At 47.7% G+C, this 25176-nt stretch overlaps 1 protein-coding gene across 1 annotated transcript in view; it reads left to right on the top strand.

The window, feature by feature from the left end:
• The window catches only part of LOC139277049 (sodium/potassium-transporting ATPase subunit beta-1-interacting protein 3-like), a 209394-nt gene that overhangs the window by 68703 nt on the left and 115515 nt on the right, over window positions 1–25176 (top strand). The window contains exon 2 of the mRNA XM_070895061.1: window positions 18326–18463. Within this exon, the coding sequence (XP_070751162.1) occupies window positions 18326–18463 (138 nt within the window). The remainder of the gene's footprint in view (window positions 1–18325; window positions 18464–25176) is intronic.

Here is a 25176-nt window from a genome sequence, read left to right as displayed (position 1 = left end):
GAGTCCATGATCAGATCAGCCATGATCTTATTAAATGGCGGAGCAGGCTCGGGGGGCCAAATGGCCTACTCCTGCTCCTATTTCTTATGTTCTTAAAAGACACACAGGCGGAGAAATTCGGGGTGTTTGCGCCTCACATTAGCGCCCCCGGGGCGCAAATGGGACACGAACGACTTTTCGCCTTCGCCCGGCACCGCTACCGACGGGAGTTTAGCTGTGGCAGTAACAGGTAGCGCCCCTCTCTGCTGCGCCGGCAATGACGACGTTATCACCGTGTGCAGCGACCCGTTTTCACCCCGGAGTGAAAATTCGGTCGCGCCCACTGAAGTTGCGCCGGGTGATGCCAGCAATAACTTCAGGGGGAGCGTACTGGGCTGTAGGCCACTCGCGGGACGAAAATTAAAGGCAAGGTGCCGAGTTAAAGATGTTTAAAATTGGCCGATTTACCGGTTGCAGCTTTCTTGCTGATGGATCGCAGGGTCCGTGCCGCGATTTTGCGGCCCGGCACCCCGCTTACCTGGTGGTCCAGGGATGGCCCTGTTTGCCACATGCAGAGTTGTCATCTTGGACCCTCCCCTTTAATGAAACGGAGGGCCCTTAGTGCTGCACCCTTCACGGAGTCCTTTCGCCCCGCTGGCACCCCACAGAGCAAGTGGAGCCAATATCTTGCTGCTGCTTCCGCCCGGGGGTGGTACGCAATTTTGTCCCCAAACTTTTTATATTGCTGGTAGATCTTATCACCATCATCATCATCATAGGCAGTCCCTCGAAATCGAGGAAGACTTGCTTCCACTCTAAAAATGAGTTCTCAGGTGACTGTATAGTCCAATGCGGGAATTACAGTCTCTGTCACAGGTGGAGGAAAGGGTGGGTGGGGAGCCTGGTTTGCCTCACGCTCCTTCCGCTGCCTGCGCTTGTTTTCTGCATGCTCTCGGCGACAAGACTATAGTATTGCTCATGGGTGCTCTGGGAAATGTGCTGGGGAGTGGAGCAGGTGGGTGAGGAATAAAGCCTTTGTATTGCTGCAAAGCAGAATGTGAGGGAATGTAACATGGGGCCAGGGAACGGAGCAATTGGACAAAGAATACAAGGGCAAATTGAAGCAAGGTAGGAATGTAATTGGTTTCCTTGTATACAGAAACTGGGATTGCCAAAGTCAAAAGCCCTAGGTGGGTGGACACATTCCTGGAGAGGAGGCCATAAGTGAAGGCGTTCTTTGAACCAATGCTGGGACTGGAAGTATTTTTGGGATTGAGGTTGAGGCCGGGACAGAAACTGCTAGGAGCAGCAGGTCAGTTTTGTAATCTATGATATGTTTGCTCAGCTATTGTTTGTTACATATTACAAGCCTTTGTAGCTAGTTATATTGTTTTTCTGTTAAAAGTTACCTCTTTAAAAATTCAAAAGTTCATGCTTTATTTTGTCGTATTTTTAATATATTCACAGGTTCTAATAATGGCTTGCCTGGGATTAAGTGCAGTAACCCCTTGTTTCATCACTAAGTAGAGGGCGGTGGGGAGGTTGGGGGGTGAGGTGGGAGGAGTTGGCTTTGCAAACAGTGCCAGTATTTTGTGAAAGGCCAGTCTTGCTTTCATTTGTAAATAAAATACTGGTGTATTATGTAATTCTTGCAAAATGTTGTGGTGGTTGAAGTCTCCGAAAGGACGTAGCCTTAATTGCCTTCTGCGAGTTGTAGTCTGCTGCTTGATGAAGTTTCTTCCTTTATGGAAGCAACACTAGCTCAAATCCCAGGCGCATGTAAGAGGGTCAGGATTCCACTTTGGCAGCAGAATAACACACTGCTTATTACATGGTGTAATTCCCTTGTACATCTATAATAACACTATTATGTGAGACATATAATTCATTGAAAACTGCTATGCAAACATTTCCTATGAGAATTCCATTATAAAAATGAGCACACTTGTCACAACTCCCTTTCAAGCCACTAGCTGCATGTGGGGAACTGGGCAGTGGCGAATTGCATGTCTGATTAGCAGGGGCGCATTAACACACGGCCAGGGTCCCAACCAGCGTTGTCGCTAAATGGCTACTGCCAAACTGTGGCTATGTCTACACACTTTGGGGGTGAAATTCGGGTACTATGCGTCTCGTTAGCGCACTCGGGGGACGCTAACTGGGCACAAATGAGTTTTTGCCCAGGTATGGCAAACAGCACCTACTGCCAAATTGGGCGGGGGCTTTGCGGCGGTGCTAACAGGTAGCGCCCCGCTCGGTTGCGCCTGGTGATGATGAGGTCATCGCCATGCACAACTCCCCCCATTATTGTTCCGGAAGCCAAATTCGGTCGCTTCAACTGTCGAGTTTAAGCCCGGAGTCAGCTGGAAGAGCACTATTTAAAGGCGTTAACTTTGGAAAAGATTTTAGTAGGCCATTAATGTTTGTAGCTTACTACCACAGAGGCAGACTGGCTGTTTGACAGATTTCAGCGATTTCCAGTTGAAGGAGTGTCCTGGTTGTTAAGCATTCCTGCCTTTCGCTGAGGGCAGATTTCAAATGACAACATTTATATCATTTCATGGGGGCTGTGTTGGCACTCATCATCAGAAGCAAGTTAGGCAAAGAGAAAGACGGGGAGAACGACAGCAAAATGTGGCCAGAGGGAGGAGGTCCAACAGGCTGTCAACGGAAGACCTTGCCCTCCCAGGGTATTCCGACAGCAGTTCTCCTACATCAATTTCACTGAAGAACAGTGTGATTGAAGGCTGCGCTTCAGCAAGGACGTGGTCACAGAGCTCTGCCATCTCCTGCAACCAGACCTCGAGCCCCAGACCAGGGTGAGGACAGCTCTCTCAGTGGCAGTCAAGGTCACCATCGCGCTCAATTTCTACGCCAATGGATCCTTCCAGGGTGCAACAGGAGACATCTCCAACATCTCCCAGTTTGCCATCCATTGCTCCAGATGCTCTGTACAGAATACACTTCCTTCCCCATGACCAGAGAGAAGCAGCACGAAAATGCATGTGGCTTTGCCAGGATAGTGGGTTTTCCCATAGTGCAGGACGCCATTGACTGCACCCTGCTTTGTGGGCACCACATCACAATACTGAGGTATTCCGTAACCGCAGAGGTGACCACTCACTGTGCAGTTTGTGTGTGACCACACATACAGAATCCTCACCGTCAATGCCCGCTATCCTGCCAGCAGCCATGATGCATTCATCTGTTCCAGACCGGTATGCCAGCTCTCTTCCAGCCACCAAATCAAGCTCACGGCTGGCTGCTCGGAGACAAGGGCTATCCGCTCTCCACCTGGCTCATGACTCCCCTCCACAACCCTAACACTCCTGCCCAACACTCATATAATGAGAGTCATGCCTCCACTAGGAACATCATTGAGCAGATCATTGGAATGCTCAAACAACGGTTCCGCTGCCTTGACCGCCTGGGAGGAGTCCGCCATAATTCACTGAGCGGGTGTCCCTTTTTGTCGTCATCTGCTGCATGCTGCACAGCTTGAGTGTGCAGTAACTGCCACCAGGAATATCTCCACCACCGCGGGAGGAGCATGAGGAGGAGCAACACTGACGACGGAGGAGGCAGCCACTCAAACCGCGATTCTGCAAAGGCGATCCGCAACCATCTCATCAGACTTTAGGTCCAATGAATTCCATCCCATTTCCTGGTTCCTCTGCATGTCCCCATCAGCACATCTATTTCCCCCTCCATACCACGGCCCCAAAACTGAAATTAGAGATACCACCAAAGATGCAATATTCCAATTAAAATTTATCTCATAACATTTGACAGTATCATAAACTACAAATATATTTAACAATCACCCATGTGCAATTCCTTATAGCCCCTCTTGGTTCAACTATTCTACAGCTCCTCTGCAGTGTGTCCCCTGTGGCTGCAGAACGGCTGGTGGAAGGCTGCTGTGTGTCAGGGCCAGAGACGACAGATGGCCTTGCAGGATGCCCTCGACCAGCTCTGGGCCTGGAAGGCTCGGTTGTAACCTGCACCACCTTAGGCTGGGCGGCGGAGGTCTGGGCTGACAGACAGCGACTAATGCAATGGTGGAGTGGGCTCGGGAATGCTGTCATCCTGAGAGAGGACTGCAGGTTCCTGCTCTGCTGACCCACTGCCACTCTCCCGGAGAAGCACCTCAGTATCCCCAACAATCTGCTGGAGCACAGAATGGTGGCATGCTGCAACATCGTGAGATCCCAGTCAACTGTGGTGGACCTCGCGGTGATGGCAGTAGTCAGAGCATGTGTGGCATCCAGCTGAGACTGCATGAGAACAGTCTGAGCTTCGATGCCACCAACCATTATCTGCATTACAGCACTAAGACGTGGCGTTGCTTCCACCAGTGATGAAATGGAAGCTGCCACATCGCCCATGATACGCATCATGAGGTCTCTCTGGGAGTTCACCATCGTCTGCACACTGGAAATGATGGGCTCCTTGGTGTGCGCAGAGCTCTGTGCAATGTTGGAGGCGGACTCCTCCACATTCCTTACCAATGCCGAAAGGGTCTCGGGCACCCTTACCATTGCACCTATCATGTCGCAGTGCATGGCCATCGCCCTTCTTGTGAAACATAGAAACATAGAAAATAGGTGCAGGAGTAGGCCATTCGGCCCTTCTAGCCTGCACCGCCATTCAATGAGTTCATGGCTGAACATTCAACTTCAGTACCCCATTCCTGCTTTCTCGCCATACCCCTTGATCCCCCTAGTAGTAAGGACCTCATCTAACTCATTTTTGAATATATTTAGTGAATTGGCCTCAACAACGTTCTGTGGTAGAGAATTCCACAGGTTCACCACTCTCTGGGTGAAGAAGTTCCTCCGCATCTCGGTCCTAAATGGCTTACCCCTTATCCTTAGACTGTGACCTCTGGTTCTGGGCTTCCCCAACATTGGGAACATTCTTCCTGCATCTAACCTGTCTAACCCCGTCAGAATTTTAAATGTTTCTATGAGGTCCCCTCTCATTCTTCTGAACCCCAGTGAATACAAGCCCAGTTGATCCAGTCTTTCTTGATAGGTCAGTCCCGCCATCCCGGGAATCAGTCTGGTGAACCTTCGCTGCACTCCCTCAATAGCAAGAATGTCCTTCCTCAGGTTAGGAGACCAAAACTGTACACAATACTCCAGGTGTGGCCTCACCAATGCCCTGTATAACTGTAGCAACACCTCCCTGCCCCTGTACTCAAATCCCCTTGCTATGAAGGCCAACATGCCATTTGCTTTCTTAACCGCCTGCTGCACCTGCATGCCAACATTCAATGACTGATGTACCACGACACCCAGGTCTCTTTGCACCTCCCCTTTTCCTAATCTGTCACCATTCAGATAATAGTCTGTCTCTCTGTTTTTACCACCAAAGTGGATAACCTCACATTTATCCACATTATACTTCATCTGCCATGCATTTGCCCACTCACCTAACCTATCCAAGTCGCTCTGCAGCCTCACAGCATCCTCCTCGCAGCTCACACTGCCACCCAATTTAGTGTCATCCGCAAATTTGGAGATACTACATTTAATCCCCTCATCTAAATCATTAATGTACAGTGTAAACAGCTGGGGCCCCAGCACAGAACCTTGCGGTACCCCACTAGTCACTGCTTGCCATTCTGAAAAGTACCCATTTACTCCTACTCTTTGCTTCCTGTCTGACAACCAGTTCTCAATCCATGTCAGTACACTACCCCCAATCCCATGTGCTCTAACTTTGCACATCAATCTCTTGTGTGGGACCTTGTCGAACGCCTTCTGAAAGTCCAAATATACCACATCAACTGGTTCTCCCTTATCCACTCTACTGGAAACATCCTCAAAAAATTCCAGAAGATTTGTCAAGCATGATTTCCCTTTCACAAATCCATGCTGACTTGGACCTATCATGTCACCTCTTTCCAAATGCACTGCTATGACATCCTTAATAATTGATTCCATCATTTTACCCACTACCGATGTCAGGCTGACCGGTCTATAATTCCCTGTTTTCTCTCTCCCTCCTTTTTTAAAAAGTGGGGTTACATTGGCTACCCTCCACTCCATAGGAACTGATCCAGAGTCAATGGAATGTTGGAAAATGACTGTCAACGCATCCACTATTTCCAAGGCCACCTCCTTAAGTACTCTGGGATGCAGTCCATCAGGCCCTGGGGATTTATCGGCCTTCAATCCCATCAATTTCCCCAACACAATTTCCCGGCTAATAAGGATTTCCCTCAGTTCCTCCTCCTTACTAGACCCCCCGACCCCTTTTATAACCGGAAGGTTGTTCGTGTCCTCCTTCGTGAATACCGAACCAAAGTACTTGTTCAATTGGTCCGCCATTTCTTTGTTCCCCGTTATGACTTCCCCTGATTCTGACTGCAGGGGACCTACATTTGTCTTTACTAACCTTTTTCTCTTTACATATCTATAGAAACTTTTGCAATCCGTCTTAATGTTCCCTGCAAGCTTCTTCTCATACTCCATTTTCCCTGCCCTAATCAAACCCTTTGTCCTCCTCTGCTGAGTTCTAAATTTCTCCCAGTCCCCAGGTTCGCTGCTATTTCTGGCCAATTTGTATGCCACTTCCTTGGCTTTAATACTATCCCTGATTTCCCTTGATAGCCACGGTTGAGCCACCTTCCCTTTTTTATTTCTATGCCAGACAGGAATGTACAATTGTTGTAGTTCATCCATGCGGTCTCTAAATGTCTGCCATTGCCCATCCACAGTCAACCCCTTAAGTATCATTCGCCAATCCATCCCAGCCAATTCACGCCTCATACCTTCAAAGTTAGCCTTCTTTAAGTTCTGGACCATGGTCTCTGAATTAACTGTTTCATTCTCCATCCCAATGCAGAATTCCACCATATTATGGTCACTCTTCCCCAAGGGGCCTCGTACAATGAGATTGCTAATTAATCCTCTCTCATTACACAACACCCAGTCTAAGATGGCCTCCCCCCTAGTTGGTTCCTCGCCATATTGGTCTAAAAAACCATCCCTTATGCACTCCAGAAAATCCTCCTCCACCGTATTGCTTCCAGTTTGGTTAGCCCAATCTATGTGCATATTAAAGTCACCCATTATAACTGCTGCACCTTTATTGCACGCACCCCTAATTTCATGTTTGATGCCCTCCCCAACATCACTACTACTGTTTGGAGGTCTGTACACAACTCCCACTAACGTTTTTTGCCCTTTGGTGTTCTGCAGCTCCACCCATATAGATTCCACATCATCCAAGCTAATGTCCTTCCTAACTATTGCCTTAATCTCCTCCTTAACCAGCAATGCTACCCCACCTCCTTTTCCTTTTATTCTATCCTTCCTGAATATTGAATACCCCTGGATGTTGAGTTCCCAGCCCTGCTCATCCTGGAGCCACGTCTCCGTAATCCCAATCACATCATATTTGTTAACATCTATTTGCACAGTTAATTCATCCACCTTATTGCGGATACTCCTTGCATTAAGACACAAAGCCTTTAGGCTTGTTTTTTTAACACCCTCTGTCCTTTTAGAATTTTGCTGTACAATGGCCCTTTTTGTTCTTTGCCTTGGGTTTCTCTGCCCTCCACTTTTCCTCATCTCCTTTCTGTCTTTTGTTTTTGCCTCCTTTTTGTTTCCCTCTATCTCCCTGCATTGGTTCCCATCCCCCTGCCATATTAGTTTAACTCCTCCCCAACAGCATGAGCAAACACTCCCCCGAGGACATTGGTTCCGATTCTGCCCAGGTGCAGACCGTCCGGATTGTACTGGTCCCACCTCCCCCAGAACCGGTTCCAATGCCCCAGGAATTTGAATCCCTCCCTGCTGCACCATTGCTCAAGCCACGTATTCATCTGAGCTATCCTGCGATTCCTACTCTGACTAGCACGTGGCACTGGTAGCAATCCCGAGATTACTACTTTTGAGGTCCTACTTTTTAATTTAGCTCCTAGCTCCTTAAATTCATTTCGTAGGAACTCATCCCTTTTTTTACCTATGTCATTGGTACCAACGTGCACCACGACAACTGGCTGTTCTCCCTCCCTTTTTAGAATGTCCTGCACCCGCTCCGAGACATCCTTGACCCTTGCACCAGGGAGGCAACATACCATCCTGGAGTCTCGGTTGCGGCCGCAGAAACGCCTATCTATTCCCCTTACAATTGAATCCCCTATCACTATCGCTCGCCCACTCTTTTTCCTGCCCTCCTGTGCAACAGAGCCAGCCACGGTGCCATGAACTTGGCTGCTGCTGCCCACTCCTGATGAGTCATCCCCCTCAACAGCACTCAAAGCAGTGTATCTGTTTTGCAGTGGGATGACCACAGGGGACCCCTGCACTACCTTCCTTGCACTACTCTTCCATTCCCTCGCTGGCTGTGGACCCTTCTCCTGCGGTAAGACCAACTCGCTACACGTGATACTCACGTCATTCTCAGCATCGTGGATGCTCCAGATTGAATCCACCTTCAGCTCCAACTCCGCAACGCGGACCGTCAGTAGCCGGAGGTGGACACACTTCCCGCACATGTAGTCGTCAGGGACACTGGTGTTGTCCCCGTGTTCCCACATGGTACAGGAGGAGCATATCACATGACCGAGCTGTCCTGCCATGACTTAACCCTTAGATACACTTAAATTGCCGACAACAATGTTAAAAGTTACTGACTAATAAAGAAAAAGAAAAACTACTCACCAATCAGCAGCCAATCACTTACCACATTGGCTGTGACGTCACCTTTTGATTTATTTCTACTTCTTTTTTGACTTCTCTCAGCTGGAGCTGCACCGGTACGCCTCTCTCGACTCCGGCCTCTCTCGACGCTCCCCAGACTGCTGAGTCTTTTATAGGCCGCTGCCTCTCTCGACTCCCCGGACTGCTGAGTCTTTTATAGGCCGCTGCCTCTCTCGACTCCCGCCTCTCTCGACGCTCCCCGGACTGCTGAGTCTTTTATAGGCCGCTGCCTCTCTCGACTCCCGCCTCTCTCGATGCTCCCCGGACTGCCTCCCCATCGAGGTCCTCATCTGAGTTCTGTGCAGCAGAACATGTGCACGAACTCTCCCATCCGGGGAGCTGGCTCATGAGTTACCCTTTCTCCTTGATTTTGCTGTAGCCCACTAGGCCCCGGTGCATCACCCAGTGCAGACTCCTCTGCTAAGCTAACCTCTAAGGACCATGTAGTGCCAGTCTCTGAGCTGGTGCCTGCAGGCGAGAGATGAAATGACGCGGTGCTTGGGTCCTCCTCCTCCTCTCCCTACGTCACTATCATGGGGGGCTTAAGTACAGGCTACACATTTGCTTGCTGATTATCTGAAAGCGTAAATGGCACAAGAGGGCAGGGGCAGGAATGGAGCAAGGAAGGCAGAAAGTATCAGGAGCTGGAAAGTGATAAAACCTTCTGGTGTGATGGGGATAAAGATACTATTGTTGCCCCAGCGGGATTGACGTCTCCAGCGTCCACGGCGCCCACCACCTGCGGGCCAATGAGCCACAGCACTCGCTCCTCCAGGTCAGACAGCTCCTGCAGTTGAGGTCCACCCTTGCCAGTCCTCTGCCGCTCCCTCCTATTATGTGCCATCTTGGCCTGCAAATGAAAGGAACTTTTGTGAGTAAGAGTCCAGCTATGTATGTGGGAGATATACTGGCCGTAGTTGAAAAGCTGCGAATGTAGGCAAGGCAGGAGATGAGGATGTTAGTTTGAGTAGCTGCACATGTTTGGTGGGTGAGTGGTGGGGAAGTGGTGCTTTTCTCAGTGTGCACAGACAGAGGTCCAGAGGCTGGGATGTAGGAGGTGTGGAAGCATGTACTCGCCTCCACCACCCGACTGAGGTCATTCAACTTCGTGGCACTTCCCTCCACATGGCCCTGAAGACCTGTGGAAATGGCCTCTTTCCAGATTCGGGGAACAGTACATCCCTCCTTCTCTCCACTGACTCCACCAATGCCTCATCATTGACTCGCCTTGCCCTCTCCCTTGCAGTAGGATTTCCAGCAGCCGTCCCAGAAAGTTGTTTTAGTAGCTCACAGATCTCCCTCAAATGCAGAACTGCTGAAAATGAGTAGGTGCAGCTTGATATAACCTCCCCTTTAAGAGCTGGAAAGATGATTGCTGAATACAAGTCACCTGAAATTGGGTAGCGCTCTGCTGTTAGCGCCCCTGCAGCACCCCGCTGAGGTCATTAGTGGCTCATTTACTGTATCCTTCCTTTCTGGGGCACTAAAGCCCAATTTATCAGAAGTTAGCAATTGTTTACGCCTGGCACTAACTTTTCAAAATTTAAAAAGTTAATGCACTACCTAATTTCGCCCCCTTTTTCTTTAACCAGAAGTGCCAAGTAGATGATCCATCTCGGCCTCCTCCTGAGATCCCCACCTTCACAGGTGCTAGTCTTCAGCCAATTCAATTCACTCTACATGATATCAAGAAACAGTTGAGAGCACTGGCTAAGGGCCCTGACAAATATCCCAGGTGTCATGCTGAAGACATGTGCTCAAGAACGGGCTGTGCCCCTTACCAAGCTGCAACACTGGCATCTGCCCAAGTATGTCCTGTCCACAAAAAAGGCAAATCTAATCCTGCCAATTACCGCCCTTTAAGTCTACTCTCAATCCTCAGCAAAGTGATAGAAAGGGTTGTTGCCAGTGCTATCAAGCACACTTACTCTCCTGCCCACCGATGCTCAGTTTGGGTTCCGCCAGCACCATTCGATTCCAGACCTCATTACAGCCTTGGTCCAAACATGAACAAAAGAGCTGAATTCCAGAGGTGAGGTGAGAGTGACTGCCCTTGACATCAAGGCAGCATTTGACCGAGTATGGCATCAAGGAGCCCAAATAAAATTGAAGTCAGTGAGAATTGGGGGGGGGGCGGGGGGAAACTCTACCACCATTCAGTTTACCTTGGAATTCTGGCCTGAATTTTTCACACCCAGCACGTTAGTGCAGCTTATAGGAACATAGGAGCAGGAGTAGGCCATTTAGCCCCTCAAGCCTGTTCCGGCATTCAATGGAATCATGGCTGATCTGTGACCTAACTCTATATACCCGCCTTTGTTCATATCCCTTAATACCTTTGCTTAACAATCTAGCAATCTCAGATTTAAAATGAACAATTGACCTAGCATTAACTGCTGTTAACGGAAGAGAGTTCCAAGCTTCTACCACCCTTTAGACAATGTGTCTATTGTCCTCATGTTGATATTTTTCTCTGGCTTTCTTCTTTTGCCTGTCTCTCTCTCTATCTTCTCTTTTTCTTCATCCCCCCCGCCCCCTTATCTCTCTTTGCTTCTCTCTGTCCTCTTCTGCTTTGCTCTTTTCCTTTTTCTTCTTTGGCATGGAGTGATGGAGAAAGAAGTGATAATGACCTTTTCACCTTCCCACTATCCCCTTCCCTTCCCACCAGTCCCTCACTCTCATTGCTACCCTGCCTCACTGCCTGCTCTTCCTCTCATTGGCTTTTAACTTTTTTAATGGACACATTTGTGGCTCTAAAGGTGACCTCTTTAAAATGTGATCTTTCTTTCTGGGAATTAATTCCAAAAATTTTAATTGCATCGAGGATTAAGCACTTAACAGTGTAAGTACTTAGCCCTAAAGCAACCTTTCCCTTCAATAATCCAGTCCTGACTGTTACTCATGTTCAGTGACGGTAAATACATTCCATTGTGCATTTTGTGTGTCTTACCAACAAATCAGCACGGAATGAAAATTCAGACTTTACATTGTCATATCGTGCCCGGAGTGGCCAGAGCTATAATTTTGCTATGGATTAATATAGGATCAAACGGTTTGTACACAACCACAGTAATTTTTTCAGTGACCATACATGTTTGAAGTGTAAAATTGCACACAGTTGAAATCTAGAAGATATAAATCTCTTGCCATCGAATGACAGAGCGACATTGTATTATTAATAGAATACATTTAACTCTTAGAGACCATCATATTAAAAAAATAACAAGGGTAAATTTATCTTCTCGGTATGGATTTTCCTTATCATCTTTTTCACACCAGAGGTGGGAGGGGCAGACTCTCAGCACTGTGTGGACCTTCCTTTGGGAGTTTCCTACTGTGTGGGAGGGATATCCTGTGCGACTGCAGTATTTTACCTACTGCAGCTCCATAAGAGGGTGGGACAACAACTTAAAACGGAGAAGTTGTGGAAACAAAAAGCCCTGCTTCAAATAATAGTTCTGGGGAGGTGCAGGAAACAGTAAAAGATCAGCACATATTAAATGTTCAGGAAGCCTTTATCTTGCTTACTGCCGAGCTCTTGCTGCCAATATATTTTGAGTGCTTCTTTGATACAGGCATTCTTCTCAGGAGACGGCGACTGAGGGAAATAGGAGGTCAGCCCAAGCTCCACAGTTGTGTTGTCATTTACATGTGGTGAGGTGGGCAAGTGGAGGAACATGTTTGACGCCACTTTTAGGAGTGGGCGTAAAGCCTACTTTTACAGGTGCAAGTGGTTAAAACTACACATACAAATAAAAAAATAGTTATAAAAGCACTTTTTATGTTTAAAAATCCTCCCCACTACGGTAAGTTTATTTTAAGTGTTAATAAAAAAATTTTCTTTTAAAGTCGGAAAACTTTTTTTATATAACAACTTTAATTTAAATGCATGTTAATTGTGTACTTTATTTTCTATTTTTTATTGGTTTGGGGGGAGTTTCTCATTCATAGCAATAGGAGTTCCATATTGCTATGAATGAGAAACTATACAGTACCTGATTGGCTGCTGTCACTAGATCCCGGCCTGCGCACGTGCATGAGCTGCGTGTGCAGTCACCTCTGGGCCTCGGGCTCGGAAATTCGGACAGTTGCAGTAGCAGCAGGTAAGTGCGTATCTTTTTGCCTTTTTTTAGGTCGTTTCCCCGCGGGAAGAGGTCGAATGGAATTTCAGGGCCATTATTTCAAAGAGGTGGTTTGCACTTCTTGATGAACTTTGCATGAACAGAATTTTTAACATTTCCTGCCCAGATGTCACTTCAGAAGGATTAAGTAGAGAAATCCAAATGCCATTGATCTTCCTCATGAACTAGTGAATGTATTTCTTAACATGAAAGTTTATCTGCTTGATTAAGTTTCCCTGATATTTTCTGTAGTACTCAGAGGTGCAGAATTATACAAAGTATCCCTTTTCTTTAGTTTAATCAACGATTTTAATGCCCTGTAGGGTAGGTATTATGATTGATGCTGTTCCCATATGAAAACTTAGTCTGCTTGCATCAAATTCCTCTCTGCACTGTTTTAGGAATTTGGTACATCCACGTTAAGCATTTGTCCTGGAACAGCACCAATACAACTTTTTCCTCCTTTGTGAGAAACACAAGGAATTACAGCTGCCGATATTGACAAACACTTACCATGTTTGTTTGAAATTCCTGGGGGGAATTTTAACCCCCCCCATGATGGGCAGGAGAGGGTCGGGTGTTAAAATTCAAAAACGTGAAACCCAACGAACGTTCCCACTTCCGATTTTAACAGAGGTGGGTTGGGGAGCGGGCGAATAACCTGCTGTCGAGAGGTGGGTCAGTTATTTGAATATTTTAATGAGACTGCATGTATCAGATTTTAGCAGCCATTTAGATGCAACGGTTGCGGGCCGGGTTTTCCAGGGCTCGGGAAACCCTGCAGCTGAACAGGCTGAGAAAGGACAGATCCAGCAGGAAAGTGCCTTTCCAACGCTTCTTGTGGGCCAGGAGGAGCAGGGGTGCATCATCCCGGACTCCCAGCCTAACCTGCTGCTCTCTCTCTCTCACACCCCCCCCCCCCCCCAGCCCCCTGCGATCACTTCAACCCCCGAACTATGATCCCCCCCCCCCCCGGCCCACTATCTTTCCCCCTCTGGCCCACGATCCCCCCCCCCCCCCCAGCCCACTATCTCCTCCCCCTCCCACCCGGCTCACAATCTTTCCTTCTGGCCCATGATCTTTTCCTCCGGCACACCATCTTTACCCCCAGTCCATGATCCCTCCCTAGGCTCACGATCTCCCTCTCCGGCTCACAATTTTTGCCCTGGCTCATGATCTTTTCCTCCCGGCTATGATCTCCCCCCGGACCACAATCTCTTCCTCACCTCCACCCACACCTACGATCGCCCCATGACCCACGATACCCGCCCTGTGATGTGTTCGCACGCTCTCTCCACCCCCCACCACCTCTCCCTCCATCCTTCCCTTTCTCTTCCCTGGCCGTCCCTCTCAATCTGGCCGGGAGCCAGTCAGGAAATGGAGAAAAAATAAATCAAATGAAGTCCGGTCGTTCAGTTCATCAGGACATGTGTATTACCCGCATTTTCAGGTTTCCAGCCTGCTAGGACCCTCCATTCTCTCCACATAAATATCGGACCCCTGTCTGTTATTTTAAAACCTATTGAAATCAAATAGGTTAGAATTTGTGTTAAAATGGCAGACTGCGAACTCTCAGATGAACATGTTAACCCTGCATCCGCTATTATTGCTAACAGTAGTCTTAGGATTAGACTATTGGATGGCTTTTCACAGAGAAGCACCTATTGTATGTTCACCAGAATACCAAACTGCACAGTATTTTAAACTACTTGTGTTCATTTTAAATAACTCTAATTCTTAATAACCTTTTAAACATCTGAATTTCTACATGGCCAGCAGTGTGCTTCTGGAATGAGCCAGCTGGGAGTGCAGTGTAACCTCATAGATATTGAATGGGAAATGGATAAGCAGTGTAACCTCATAGATATTGAATGGGAAATGGATAAATTGGGTTCCAGGCTGGGAGGCAGGCTTCCATTGGGGCCTAGTTGGGGCAGAACCTCGATCTGCTCTCGTGATGTTGAAGGGGGGAAACTAGGTGTTGCAACTGGGGCCCAGGCCTGGATTCCCCTAAAACTGCCAGCGCGAGTATTCCTATCAGCCCACTTATCAAGTGGGTTGATGGGGCAGCTGTGTTTAAAAATTTTTTTTTTTTTAAAGTACTGCTGGCTAATGATGCCAGCACCACTTTCCCACTTCTCTGGGACGTGCCCAATAGGCACTGGCACCTGCCACTGGCATGTAGATAACAAGAAGCATTAAATAAAGATTAGCAGGTGCTGTCGCCAGTGCTAAGGTACGTCAACAGTACATTCCTCATGACTAAATTCAATGTCCTCAGTACATCAAGAGGTAGTTGTTATTTGAAATTACAATATGGCAAAATACATTCAATGTTTATTTTTCACACTGTTTAAAAATATCAGCACAATACAGTTTTAATTAGATAAGTGCTTCTAAGCCTAGAAATGACTGTTGGTGGTAGTAGCACTGCGAAGTTTCTTTCTCTGTTGTTTTAATGCAGGGATTAACCTGCTTATTTTAAATGGGTTAACAGCTTCCCTAAAATAGTGGTCAAAGGAATATTATATAATCTTTTCAGTTGGTACTATCACCAATAGTAATTTCAACATTCAAATTCACCAATCCCTCACTGCTAACAGAGAGCCATGTTTGAAGGGAGCAGGCCGCAGGTTTGGTATGGCAGTGAGATAGCCCTACGTCTGCTTCTTACTTGCTTCAAGCATGGCTTTCCTCTGGGAGTACAATTTGGTGAATTAACTTTCTAGTCTATTCAGACTCCTTTAAAGATTCAAAATCTCAAATAGATGATTTGCTGGTAGCAGGTTTGAATTCTGCTGTGATTGATCTCACACTGAAGTCATTATGACATTTTTGTCAGCTTATACAAGATATTTTGCTATGGCAAGCCCACTGTTGTCCATTACTTTCTTTGGCTTGGTGGATCTAGTCCTGTGACTTGCATTGGTATGAATTTCTTGATTGGCATTGTTAGAGTTCTCCAGAAGTTCAGTGTTCTTATTTACCGACATCACCAGCGACAAGTCCACAGTGGGTTGTTTGGATACTAAAATTAAGCCAGTCATGTGGTGCGGATATGGCTGTAAATATTGGACAATGGAACTGTTATGATGTGCTATTTCATACAATGGATTTTATGTTTGTAAAATGTTAAGCCATCAAGTGAACTACAGTGCATCAGTAAATACAAAATAAGTTTTGTATGGCGTTATAGATAGATGCTATAAAAGTGTTTAAGCGATATATTGCATTAGTGTCAGTTTAATGCAGAGCCCAACTGTTAAAATTGATTGAAAGCAAAAAGAGATCTTAAGTACTGAAGTGTTTAGGCACATGTGGAGACTCAGGGTGGAAACCGAGGCACAAGCTGTGTCTATTGCACTGATTTGAACTAAGTATCAAGCACCAACATTCTCCGACTGTTCAATTCAACATATCCGTGGACATACTAAACTCACAGTAGGAGAGCTGATGGAGAGGTTTTCGAGACTAGTGTGTCCAGAGAGAATACAAATTGGATAACTCTCAATTCTACACTCATAGGGCCCAAGTTTCCACATGATTTGCGCCTGATTTTTAGGAGCAACTGGTGGAGAACGGACTATCTTAGAAATCGCAATTCTCCACATTTTTTTTTCTGCAGTTCTAGTCAGGTAGAACAGTTCTACTTTGGAACAGAATTTTTTCTTCAAAAGGGGGCGTGTCCGGCCACTGACGCCTGATTTGAAAGTTTCCACAGTGAAAACGTACTCCAAACTAAAGTAGAATGGAGCAAGTGAAGATTTTTGTAGAACTGAAAAAACCTGTTCTACACATTAAAAAAATCAGGCGCAGGTTACAAATTAGGCGTCCAGAACGAGGTGGTGGTGGTGGTGGTGGGGGATGGGGGGGGTGGGGGAGAAGGGAACTCATTAAATTCTATAATAAATCCTTATTTATAATTATACAAATATTATACAAATAAATCCAACCTGAATAAACATTTATAAGCAAAGAAAAGATTAAATAAACCATCTTCCTACCTGTGTGAAAGTGCTTCAGGCAGGCCTTTCGGGACCGAAGGCTGAACGGGCCGGCCCGAGACTTCAGGCAGGGCCCGTCCCCAGCACCAGATTTACAGGTAGGTGGCGTTGGGTTGGGTCGGGTTGGGGAGGTTCGGTTCGGGTTGGGGGGGGGGGGAAGGAAGGAAGGGGAGAGAGAGAGAGAGAGAGAGAGAGAGAAGGGGAGCGGGAGTCGGGTCGGGTCCAGTGGGGGGGGGGGGGGGGGTCGGGGCGGGAGTGCGGGTCGGGTTGGGTCCAGTCGGGGGGCGGGGAGTGGGAACAGGAGCGCGGGTGTCCGGTCTAGTCCGGAGGCAGGGGGGGGGGGGAGCGGGTGTCGGGTCTGGTCCGGAGGCAGGGGGGTGGCGGGGAGCGTGTGTCGGGTCTGTTCGGCGGGGGGGGAGCAGGAGCTGGCCGTGGGAGGAGCCTTATTCACGCATCCCCAGTGAGGCCATTGGGCCAGGGCTAGGGGCTGCGTGCTTCGGGCCCCTCCCACACAGTTCAGCACCTGGAGCTACTGCACTTACGTGCCCACTGTAGCGCGCATGTGCAGAGGTCCCGGCACTGTTTTCAGCGCAGGAACCTGGCTCCGCCCCCTACAGCTCATGCTGGCTGCGCCGAGGGCCAGAGGACCTGCAAGTAGGTGGAGAATACCGAGGACTTTTTTAGGCGCACTTTGTGGCGCGAAAAACGGGCGCCCAGCTCGGAGGGGCGCCCGTTTTTTTTCTTGTGGAAACTTGGGCCCATAAAGTGAGAGCCTTATCGACTGGGAGTGCATCTCAGAAATTCCAGTGCTCGCTGCCCATATGGTCCAAAAACTATGGGCTGTGCACATCTGATTATCCAATGAGTTTCCGGCAAGTGAGGCCTCTCTCCAGGAGTGTGGATACATAGAATCATACCTACAGAGAACGAGATGTTTTCTTTTTGCTTGCGTTTCTACATTCCCTAGTAAAAATATAGCCAATGGTGAATGGACTCCTCCTGTGTCACTATGCATAGGATTCTGATTTTGTTTTACTTTTTGAAAATGCTTGCAATTGTCAAACAGAGATCAGAGCAGCTTTTTATTGGTCTTATTTGTGCTGTGGTTAAAATGGCAACACAAAGGGTGCACTTCGATAGTTTCCACTTCAGAGCAACACAATAGTGGCACGATAACTCTGGAATTGTTTCATGTGGAATAAATGCGGTTGCAAACAGTCTGTGTCATCGAACATCAAAGGGCCAATTTGACGAATGGATGTAAAATTGTGTAAAATCGCAGTAGGTGAGGCTTTCCATCCAGAGTTCAAACTCTTAAAATTGTCTCTGAACAATACAGTACATGACAACAGTCACAGTACTTTGTTGTGTGCAAAGCACATTGGGATACTTTTGAGCGATGTGATACAGCATAATATGAATGTAAGTTCTTTCTTATCTTTCTATAAACAGTGGTGGTTGATGGTTTGACTCATGTTTTTTTCTCTCTTTTCCTTTTAAGCTTGCTGCTTTAGAGAGACAGATCTTTGATTTCCTGGGATATCAGTGGGCTCCCATCCTAGCAAATTTCTTGCACATCATTGTAGTTATACTTGGCCTTTTTGGTACAATTCAGTACAGACCTCGGTACATTGTGGTGGTAAGTAAGAATTTTTCCATTTTTCACTATCATGTTAACTTTTAACCAGCCATTGTTATATAAGTAAACAGCTCATACTGGATAATAACATGCTTGATCCTAATGTAGTGTTCCGGTATATTAAATCATTTCTCATTCACTACCTTCATTTGGAATTCCTACTGCAGAGGAATCATTTTTCAAGTTTCCACCACAGAAACACAAACTGAAAATTTGGATATGCAAGTTCATGATTTTCCAATCATGTTAGCAATTTTGCACCGTGCCCATCCACATTGCTGATGTGTGCCCTCACTGGGCAAGCTTCCATTCTTTTGCATCCCCTCACCTCCATAACAGTGGTTGGCTCTTAACTGTCCTCTGAAATGACCTAGCAAGCCACGCAATTGTATGAAACTAGGGTAACTAGGGATGCACAATAAATACTGGCCTTATCAGTAACGCCCGTGAATAAATAAGAAAAAATGTACTAGACAACTGAGCTGCCACAACACTGCCAATGGTGCCGCACAACTCCTTACAGCATTCCCAGATCCGCAGACCCTGCTTTCCAAAACTTACAAACCTTTGCAGTGCTTCCAGTCTGCAAGACCAGCCCACCAGCACTTTCATGACCCTCTCTCCCATTACTGCCAGACCCCCAAATACCACTCCTAGTGCTGCAATGACCGAAGCTCTGCTTCTAGTATTCCCAAACCCAGATATATGCTTCCTCCTCACCCCCTTCCTTCCTCCTCACCCCCTTCCTTCCTCCTCACCCCCTTCCTTCCTCCTCACCCCCTTCCTTCCTCCTCACCCCCTTCCTTCCTCCTCACCCCCTTCCTTCTCCTCACCCCCTTCCTTTCTCCTCACCCCCTTCCTTCCTCCTCACCCCCTTCCTTCCTCCTCACCCCCTTCCTTCCTCCTCACCCCCTTCCTTCCTCCTCACCCCCTTCCTTCCTCCTCACCCCCTTCCTTCCTCCTCACCCCCTTCCTTCCTCCTCACCCCCTTCCTTCCTCCTCACCCCCTTCCTTCCTCCTCACCCCCTTCCTTCCTCCTCACCCCCTTCCTTCCTCCTCACCCCCTTCCTTCCTCCTCACCCCCTTCCTTCCTCCTCACCCCCTTCCTTCCTCCTCACCCCCTTCCTTCCTCCTCACCCCCTTCCTTCCTCCTCACCCCCTTCCTTCCTCCTCACCCCCTTCCTTCCTCCTCACCCCCTTCCTTCCTCCTCACCCCCTTCCTTCCTCCTCACCCCCTTCCTTCCTCCTCACCCCCTTCCTTCCTCCTCACCCCTTCCTTCCTCCTCACCCCCTTCCTTCCTCCTCACCCCCTTCCTTCCTCCTCACCCCCTTCCTTCCTCCTCACCCCCTTCCTTCCTCCTCACCCCCTTCCTTCCTCCTCACCCCCTTCCTTCCTCCTCACCCCCTTCCTTCCTCCTCACCCCCTTCCTTCCTCCTCACCCCCTTCCTTCCTCCTCACCCCCTTCCTTCCTCCTCACCCCCTTCCTTCCTCCTCACCCCCTTCCTTCCTCCTCACCCCCTTCCTTCCTCCTCACCCCCTTCCTTCCTCCTCACCCCCTTCCTTCCTCCTCACCCCCTTCCTTCCTCCTCACCCCCTTCCTTCCTCCTCACCCCCTTCCTTCCTCCTCACCCCCTTCCTTCCTCCTCACCCCCTTCCTTCCTCCTCACCCCCTTCCTTCCTCCTCACCCCCTTCCTTCCTCCTCACCCCCTTCCTTCCTCCTCACCCCCTTCCTTCCTCCTCACCCCCTTCCTTCCTCCTCACCCCCTTCCTTCCTCCTCACCCCCTTCCTTCCTCCTCACCCCCTTCCTTCCTCCTCACCCCCTTCCTTCCTCCTCACCCCCTTCCTTCCTCCTCACCCCCTTCCTTCCTCCTCACCCCCTTCCTTCCTCCTCACCCCCTTCCTTCCTCCTCACCCCCTTCCTTCCTCTCCTCGTCACCTCCTTCTCCCCCCTTTCCATTCCCTCCCTCCTCCCCATCTCACTCTCTCTGGCCCTCCTCTCCCTCTCCCCCTTCACACTCCATTTTAGCAGCTACACATCACAACCATGCTGCAGACCCCAGACTGCCCATATTCAAAGTGAGAGGATAACCAGCAAATATAATTAAATCAAGGTCATAGGGCTCAGGAACCTACTGCAGGACACTGCTAAACCTGAAAAGATAAAGGCTACAGATTGCTGTTGGTGTGCTTTTTAGGGTTTAACTGAGTTACTTACCAAAGCTTTTGGAGAAAATTCCCATCTGTCTCTTAATCCTAGTTTTGCTGTTTTTAGTTGCAATCTTCTTCCCACGCTGTGGACAGGCTAATGGTGAATCAGAAATAATAATTGTGCAGAGCAGCAGTTAAATGGTTTAACCAGGTCGGGGGTTTTCTGGACCATTTTGCTGTTGCATGGAGAGTGAGAATGGATTGGAGGTTCTTGCTCATAAAGCAAGTGACAGAGGAGCACTAAAGGAAACCCTGTTGTAGTGAACTTCCTGTCTCATAAACTGAGCATCCCATATTTTTACAACCCTTTATTTGAAGAAATCTTTTCTGCATTCATAGAATCATAGAATATTACAGCACAGAAGGAGGCAATTCGGCCCATCATGCATGTACCGACTCGTTTGAAAAGCTATCCAATTAGTCCTACTGCCCTGCTCTTTCCCCATAGCCCTGCAATTTTCTTCTCCAAGTATTTATCCAGTTCCCTTTTGAAAGTTACTATTGAATTTGCTTCCACTACCCTTACAGGCAGTGCCTTCCAGATCATAAATTCACTTTTAACTGGCTTAGTTCTAATTCTCTGTCCCCTGTTCTGGATTCTCCAAATGGATGGAAGTAATTCCCTAACTACTCGGTCAGTTCCCTTCATTATTTTAAACATTTCAATCAGACTTAACCTCAGCTTGAGGAAATATAGCCTTAGTTCACCTAGTTACCCATCTTAGCCAATTCCTTTCATCCCAACTATAATCCCGATGAATTATCATCCAAGGTTAAAGTGAAATTCCCAAAGCTCAACACTCCTGAAATCTGATGTGATTATTAACACTCCCAGTATACTGCTTATGAGCATATTAGGAAATCGTGGATGCTGAAATCCTATACTCTTCCAGCTGAATTCACAGTTGAGTGCACTTTTTCCCCCTTTGGTTTTGTCTTGTGATGTTACCATACAGAGGAGGGGAAACATGCTTTGTTCTGAAATTTATTCCAAATAAATAGAATTACCAGTTTCTACCGCTACAGCCAAAGATGTGAGTTAGGCTTCACAGTACATCCCTAGTGGGAACGCAGTGCAGCAAGGAAGAGGCAATTACAAGGGGATTCAAAGGCAGGTGAGCTACTTGACAGGGTTTGAACTGCAGGGGTACTGACCTTCATAAATTTTACAAGAAATAAGAGAGGCTGAGATTTATGTCTACTCGTGATTTTCTGAGAATTTTCTTCTGGGACGGTGAAGAAAGCAATAGGAAGACAATAGTCAATGAAATACTTTTGAAGTGTAGTCACCGTTATAATATAGGTAAACACAGCAGTTGGCACTTGTTTCTGCTCCTAATTGCTTTTCCAGTGGTCTTGCTGGAAAATGTGCTGTCGGGTGAGAATAGGATCAGACTTGGTTGTGAGGACCCGCTGACACACTCTGTCTAAGCTCACTTATGAAGAATGGCTAGTTGGTTGAAAAAGCTCTTGCTTCCTATGATTTCAAACTATCAAGAGTCAGCACCTTCAAGCAAGGAAAGGAGACAAAAGGAGAAAATTGGGAGAAATGATATTGTTATGTCAGACTTCAAACTGAGCAGTGTGCTGCTGTTACCCGAGCTTCACTAAGCACTGAACTGGGATGACCCACTGTAGGTGACCAGTGTGACCACTCCAGATGTATGGTATATGATCACCTCTGACCTGTTTTTGTAGACAAATGTTTTCAGACAAAGTGACATTGTTATTCGAAAATACACAGATGCTGGAAATCCAAAATACTGGAATTACTCAGCAGGTCAGACAGCATCTGTGGAGAGAGAAACAGAGTTTCAAGTCGATGAGTTTTCATCATAACTGCAAAAAGTTAGAGATGGAACAGGTTTTAAACAAGTACAGCGGCAGGAAAAGGTGAGAGGGCAGGAAAGAACAAAAAGGAAGGTCAGTGATAGGCGGAAGGCAGGAGCGATTAAATGACAAAGGGATGAAGGTGCAAGGCAAAAGGCGATGGTAATGGGACAAATAAAGAAATAAAAGATGGATCTAGAGGAGGTGCAAATGGGAATAGCAGAATCATTGCCTTCAGCTGCTGTCCGAAAAAATGGGCAATTGCTGAACTCAATATCCGGAAGGCTGTAAAGTGCCTAATCGAAAGGTGAGGTGCTGAATGGAGGTGTTCCAGAAAGCGGACTCCCAATCTGTGTTTGGTCTCCCTAATGTACAGGAAATTGCGTTATGAGCAGCGGATACAGTATACTAAATTGAAAAAGTACGAGTAAATCACTGTTTCACCTGGAAGGGATGTTTTGGTCCCTGGACAGAGGGAAGGGAGGAGGTAAAAGGGCAGGTTTTGCATCTCCTGTGCTTGCACGGGAAGGTGCCCTGGGAAGAGGAGGGGGTGTTAGGGGTTATTGAGATCACCAGGGTGTCGCGGAGGAACAGTCACTTATAGTATGACTTCCTATTTTTTTCTCATTAACAACCACTCTGCCTCTTGCAATTTAATGGATAATTATTTAGTATTATGGTGTCAGTCTTGTCTCTTGCTTCTGAGTCAGGAGTTTGTGGGTTTAAGTCCTACTCCTGAGACCTGAGGACATAATCAAAATTGGCATTTTAGTGCAGTATTGAGGGAGTGCTGCACTGTCGGAGGTGGTGTATTTCAGTGAGGTACTTTGGCATATCCCAAGGACATGAAAGACGCTATATAGAAAATATATATAAAGCACGATATATAAAAAGACATTATATGTTGAATCTCCACAGTTTTTGATCAATTAGAAAGTATGCAGACTTTTAGCAATGGAAAAGGATAAAATAGTCTGAGCTTTCATATCTCGAATTACAGTAGATGATTGACCATTACAGTAATGTAGATATTTCCACAAACCAAACTAATATGAAGGAATAGAAAGGAATGGTTCAGCACAGATAGATGGACCCAGAGAACGATACGGGAATGGTAGTAACCTTTCTCGTGAAGTATAGGCCCCAAGTTTCCACATGATTTGCTCCTGATTTTTAGGAGCAACTGGTGTAGAACGGAGTATCTTAGAAATCGGAATTCTCGTCATTTAGTTTGCTCCAGTTCTAGTCAGTTAGAACAGTTTCACTTTGGGGAACAGAATTTTTTTTTCAAAAGGGGGCGTGTCCGGCCACTTACGCCTGTTTTCAAAGTTTCGTCAGTGAAAACTTGCTCCAAACTAACTTAGAATGGAGTAAGTGAAGATTTTTGTATGCTCGAAAAAACCTTGTCTACACTTTAGAAAATCAGGCGTAGGTTACAAATCAGGCGTAGGGAATGGGGGGGGGGGGGGGTTTAAAGGGAAGTTTACAAACATTAAACACTTCAGTTTTACAAATAAAGAGCCATCATCAATAATAAATGATAAATACATCAATAAATCAACCAATAAATCAATCAAAAAAAATTAATAAGAAATAATTTTTTTTAATCAATAAATAAAACATTTTCTACTTACCGACTGCAGCACCGGGAGCCCTCCAACAGCGTGCTGGGATGGCCCCCCCCCCCCAGTGTGTCTCTGTCAGTGTCTCTATCTCTCTGTCTGTCTGTGTGTGTCTCTCACTCTCTGTCTGTCAGTGTCTGTGTTTCTGACAGCGAGGGGAGGGAGAGAGGGAGTGAAAGGAGATGGGGGGAAAGAGATAAGATGGGGGGGGGAGGAGGGGGGGAGATGGGGGCGCGGGGGGGAGGAAAGGAGATGGAGGGGGAGGAAAGGAGAAGGGGGGGAGGAGGAGGAAAGGAGAAGGGGGAGGGAGGCTGAACGGGCCGGGCCCGAGACTTCGGACAGAGCCCGTCCCCAGCACCAGATTTACAGGTAGGTGGCGATGGGTCGGGTCGGGGGGAGGGAGAGGGAGGCAGGTCGGGTCCGGGGGCGGGGGGGAAAGTGGGAGTCGGGTCGGGTCCGGAGGCGGTGGGGGGGGGGAGTGGGAGTCGGGTCCGGTCCAGGGGGGGAAAGCGGGAGTCGGGTCCGGAGGCGGGGGCGGGAAGCAGGAGTCGAGTCGGGTCGGGAGGAAGCAGAAGCTGGCCGTGGGAGGAGCCTTATTCACGCAGCCCCAGTGAGGCCATTCGGCCAGGGCTAGGGGTTGCGTGCTTTGGGCCCCTCCCACACAGTTTCGGGCGCCTGGAGCTACTGCACTTGCGCGCCCACTGTAGCACGCATGTGCAGAGGTCCCGGCACTGTTTTCAGCGCAGGGACCTAGCTCCGCCCCCTACAGCTCGTGCTGCGCTGCGCCGAGGGCCAGAAGACATGCAGGGAGATGGAGAATCTGGAGGGTTTTTTTAGGCGCACTTTGTGGCGCGAAAAACGGGTGTCCAGGTCGGGACTGCGCGGATCGAAACTTGGAATCATAGTTCTGATTGTAAGGCTTATTTTGGCATCAGGCTCCACAGCTGAGGATGATTCTCAATGAAGAGTGCTGTATGAGATAATGTAATGGACTGAGTGTTCCTGACATTTTCTTGACTTGGAGAGAGTTATTGCAGATAATGCCAATGT

The sequence above is a fragment of the Pristiophorus japonicus genome, chromosome 12, assembly GCF_044704955.1.
Source record: "Pristiophorus japonicus isolate sPriJap1 chromosome 12, sPriJap1.hap1, whole genome shotgun sequence".
In the NCBI taxonomy this organism is placed as follows: domain Eukaryota; kingdom Metazoa; phylum Chordata; class Chondrichthyes; family Pristiophoridae; genus Pristiophorus; species Pristiophorus japonicus.
Note: the sequence above shows the minus strand (reverse complement) of the source record. Positions and strands in the feature narration are given on the sequence as shown.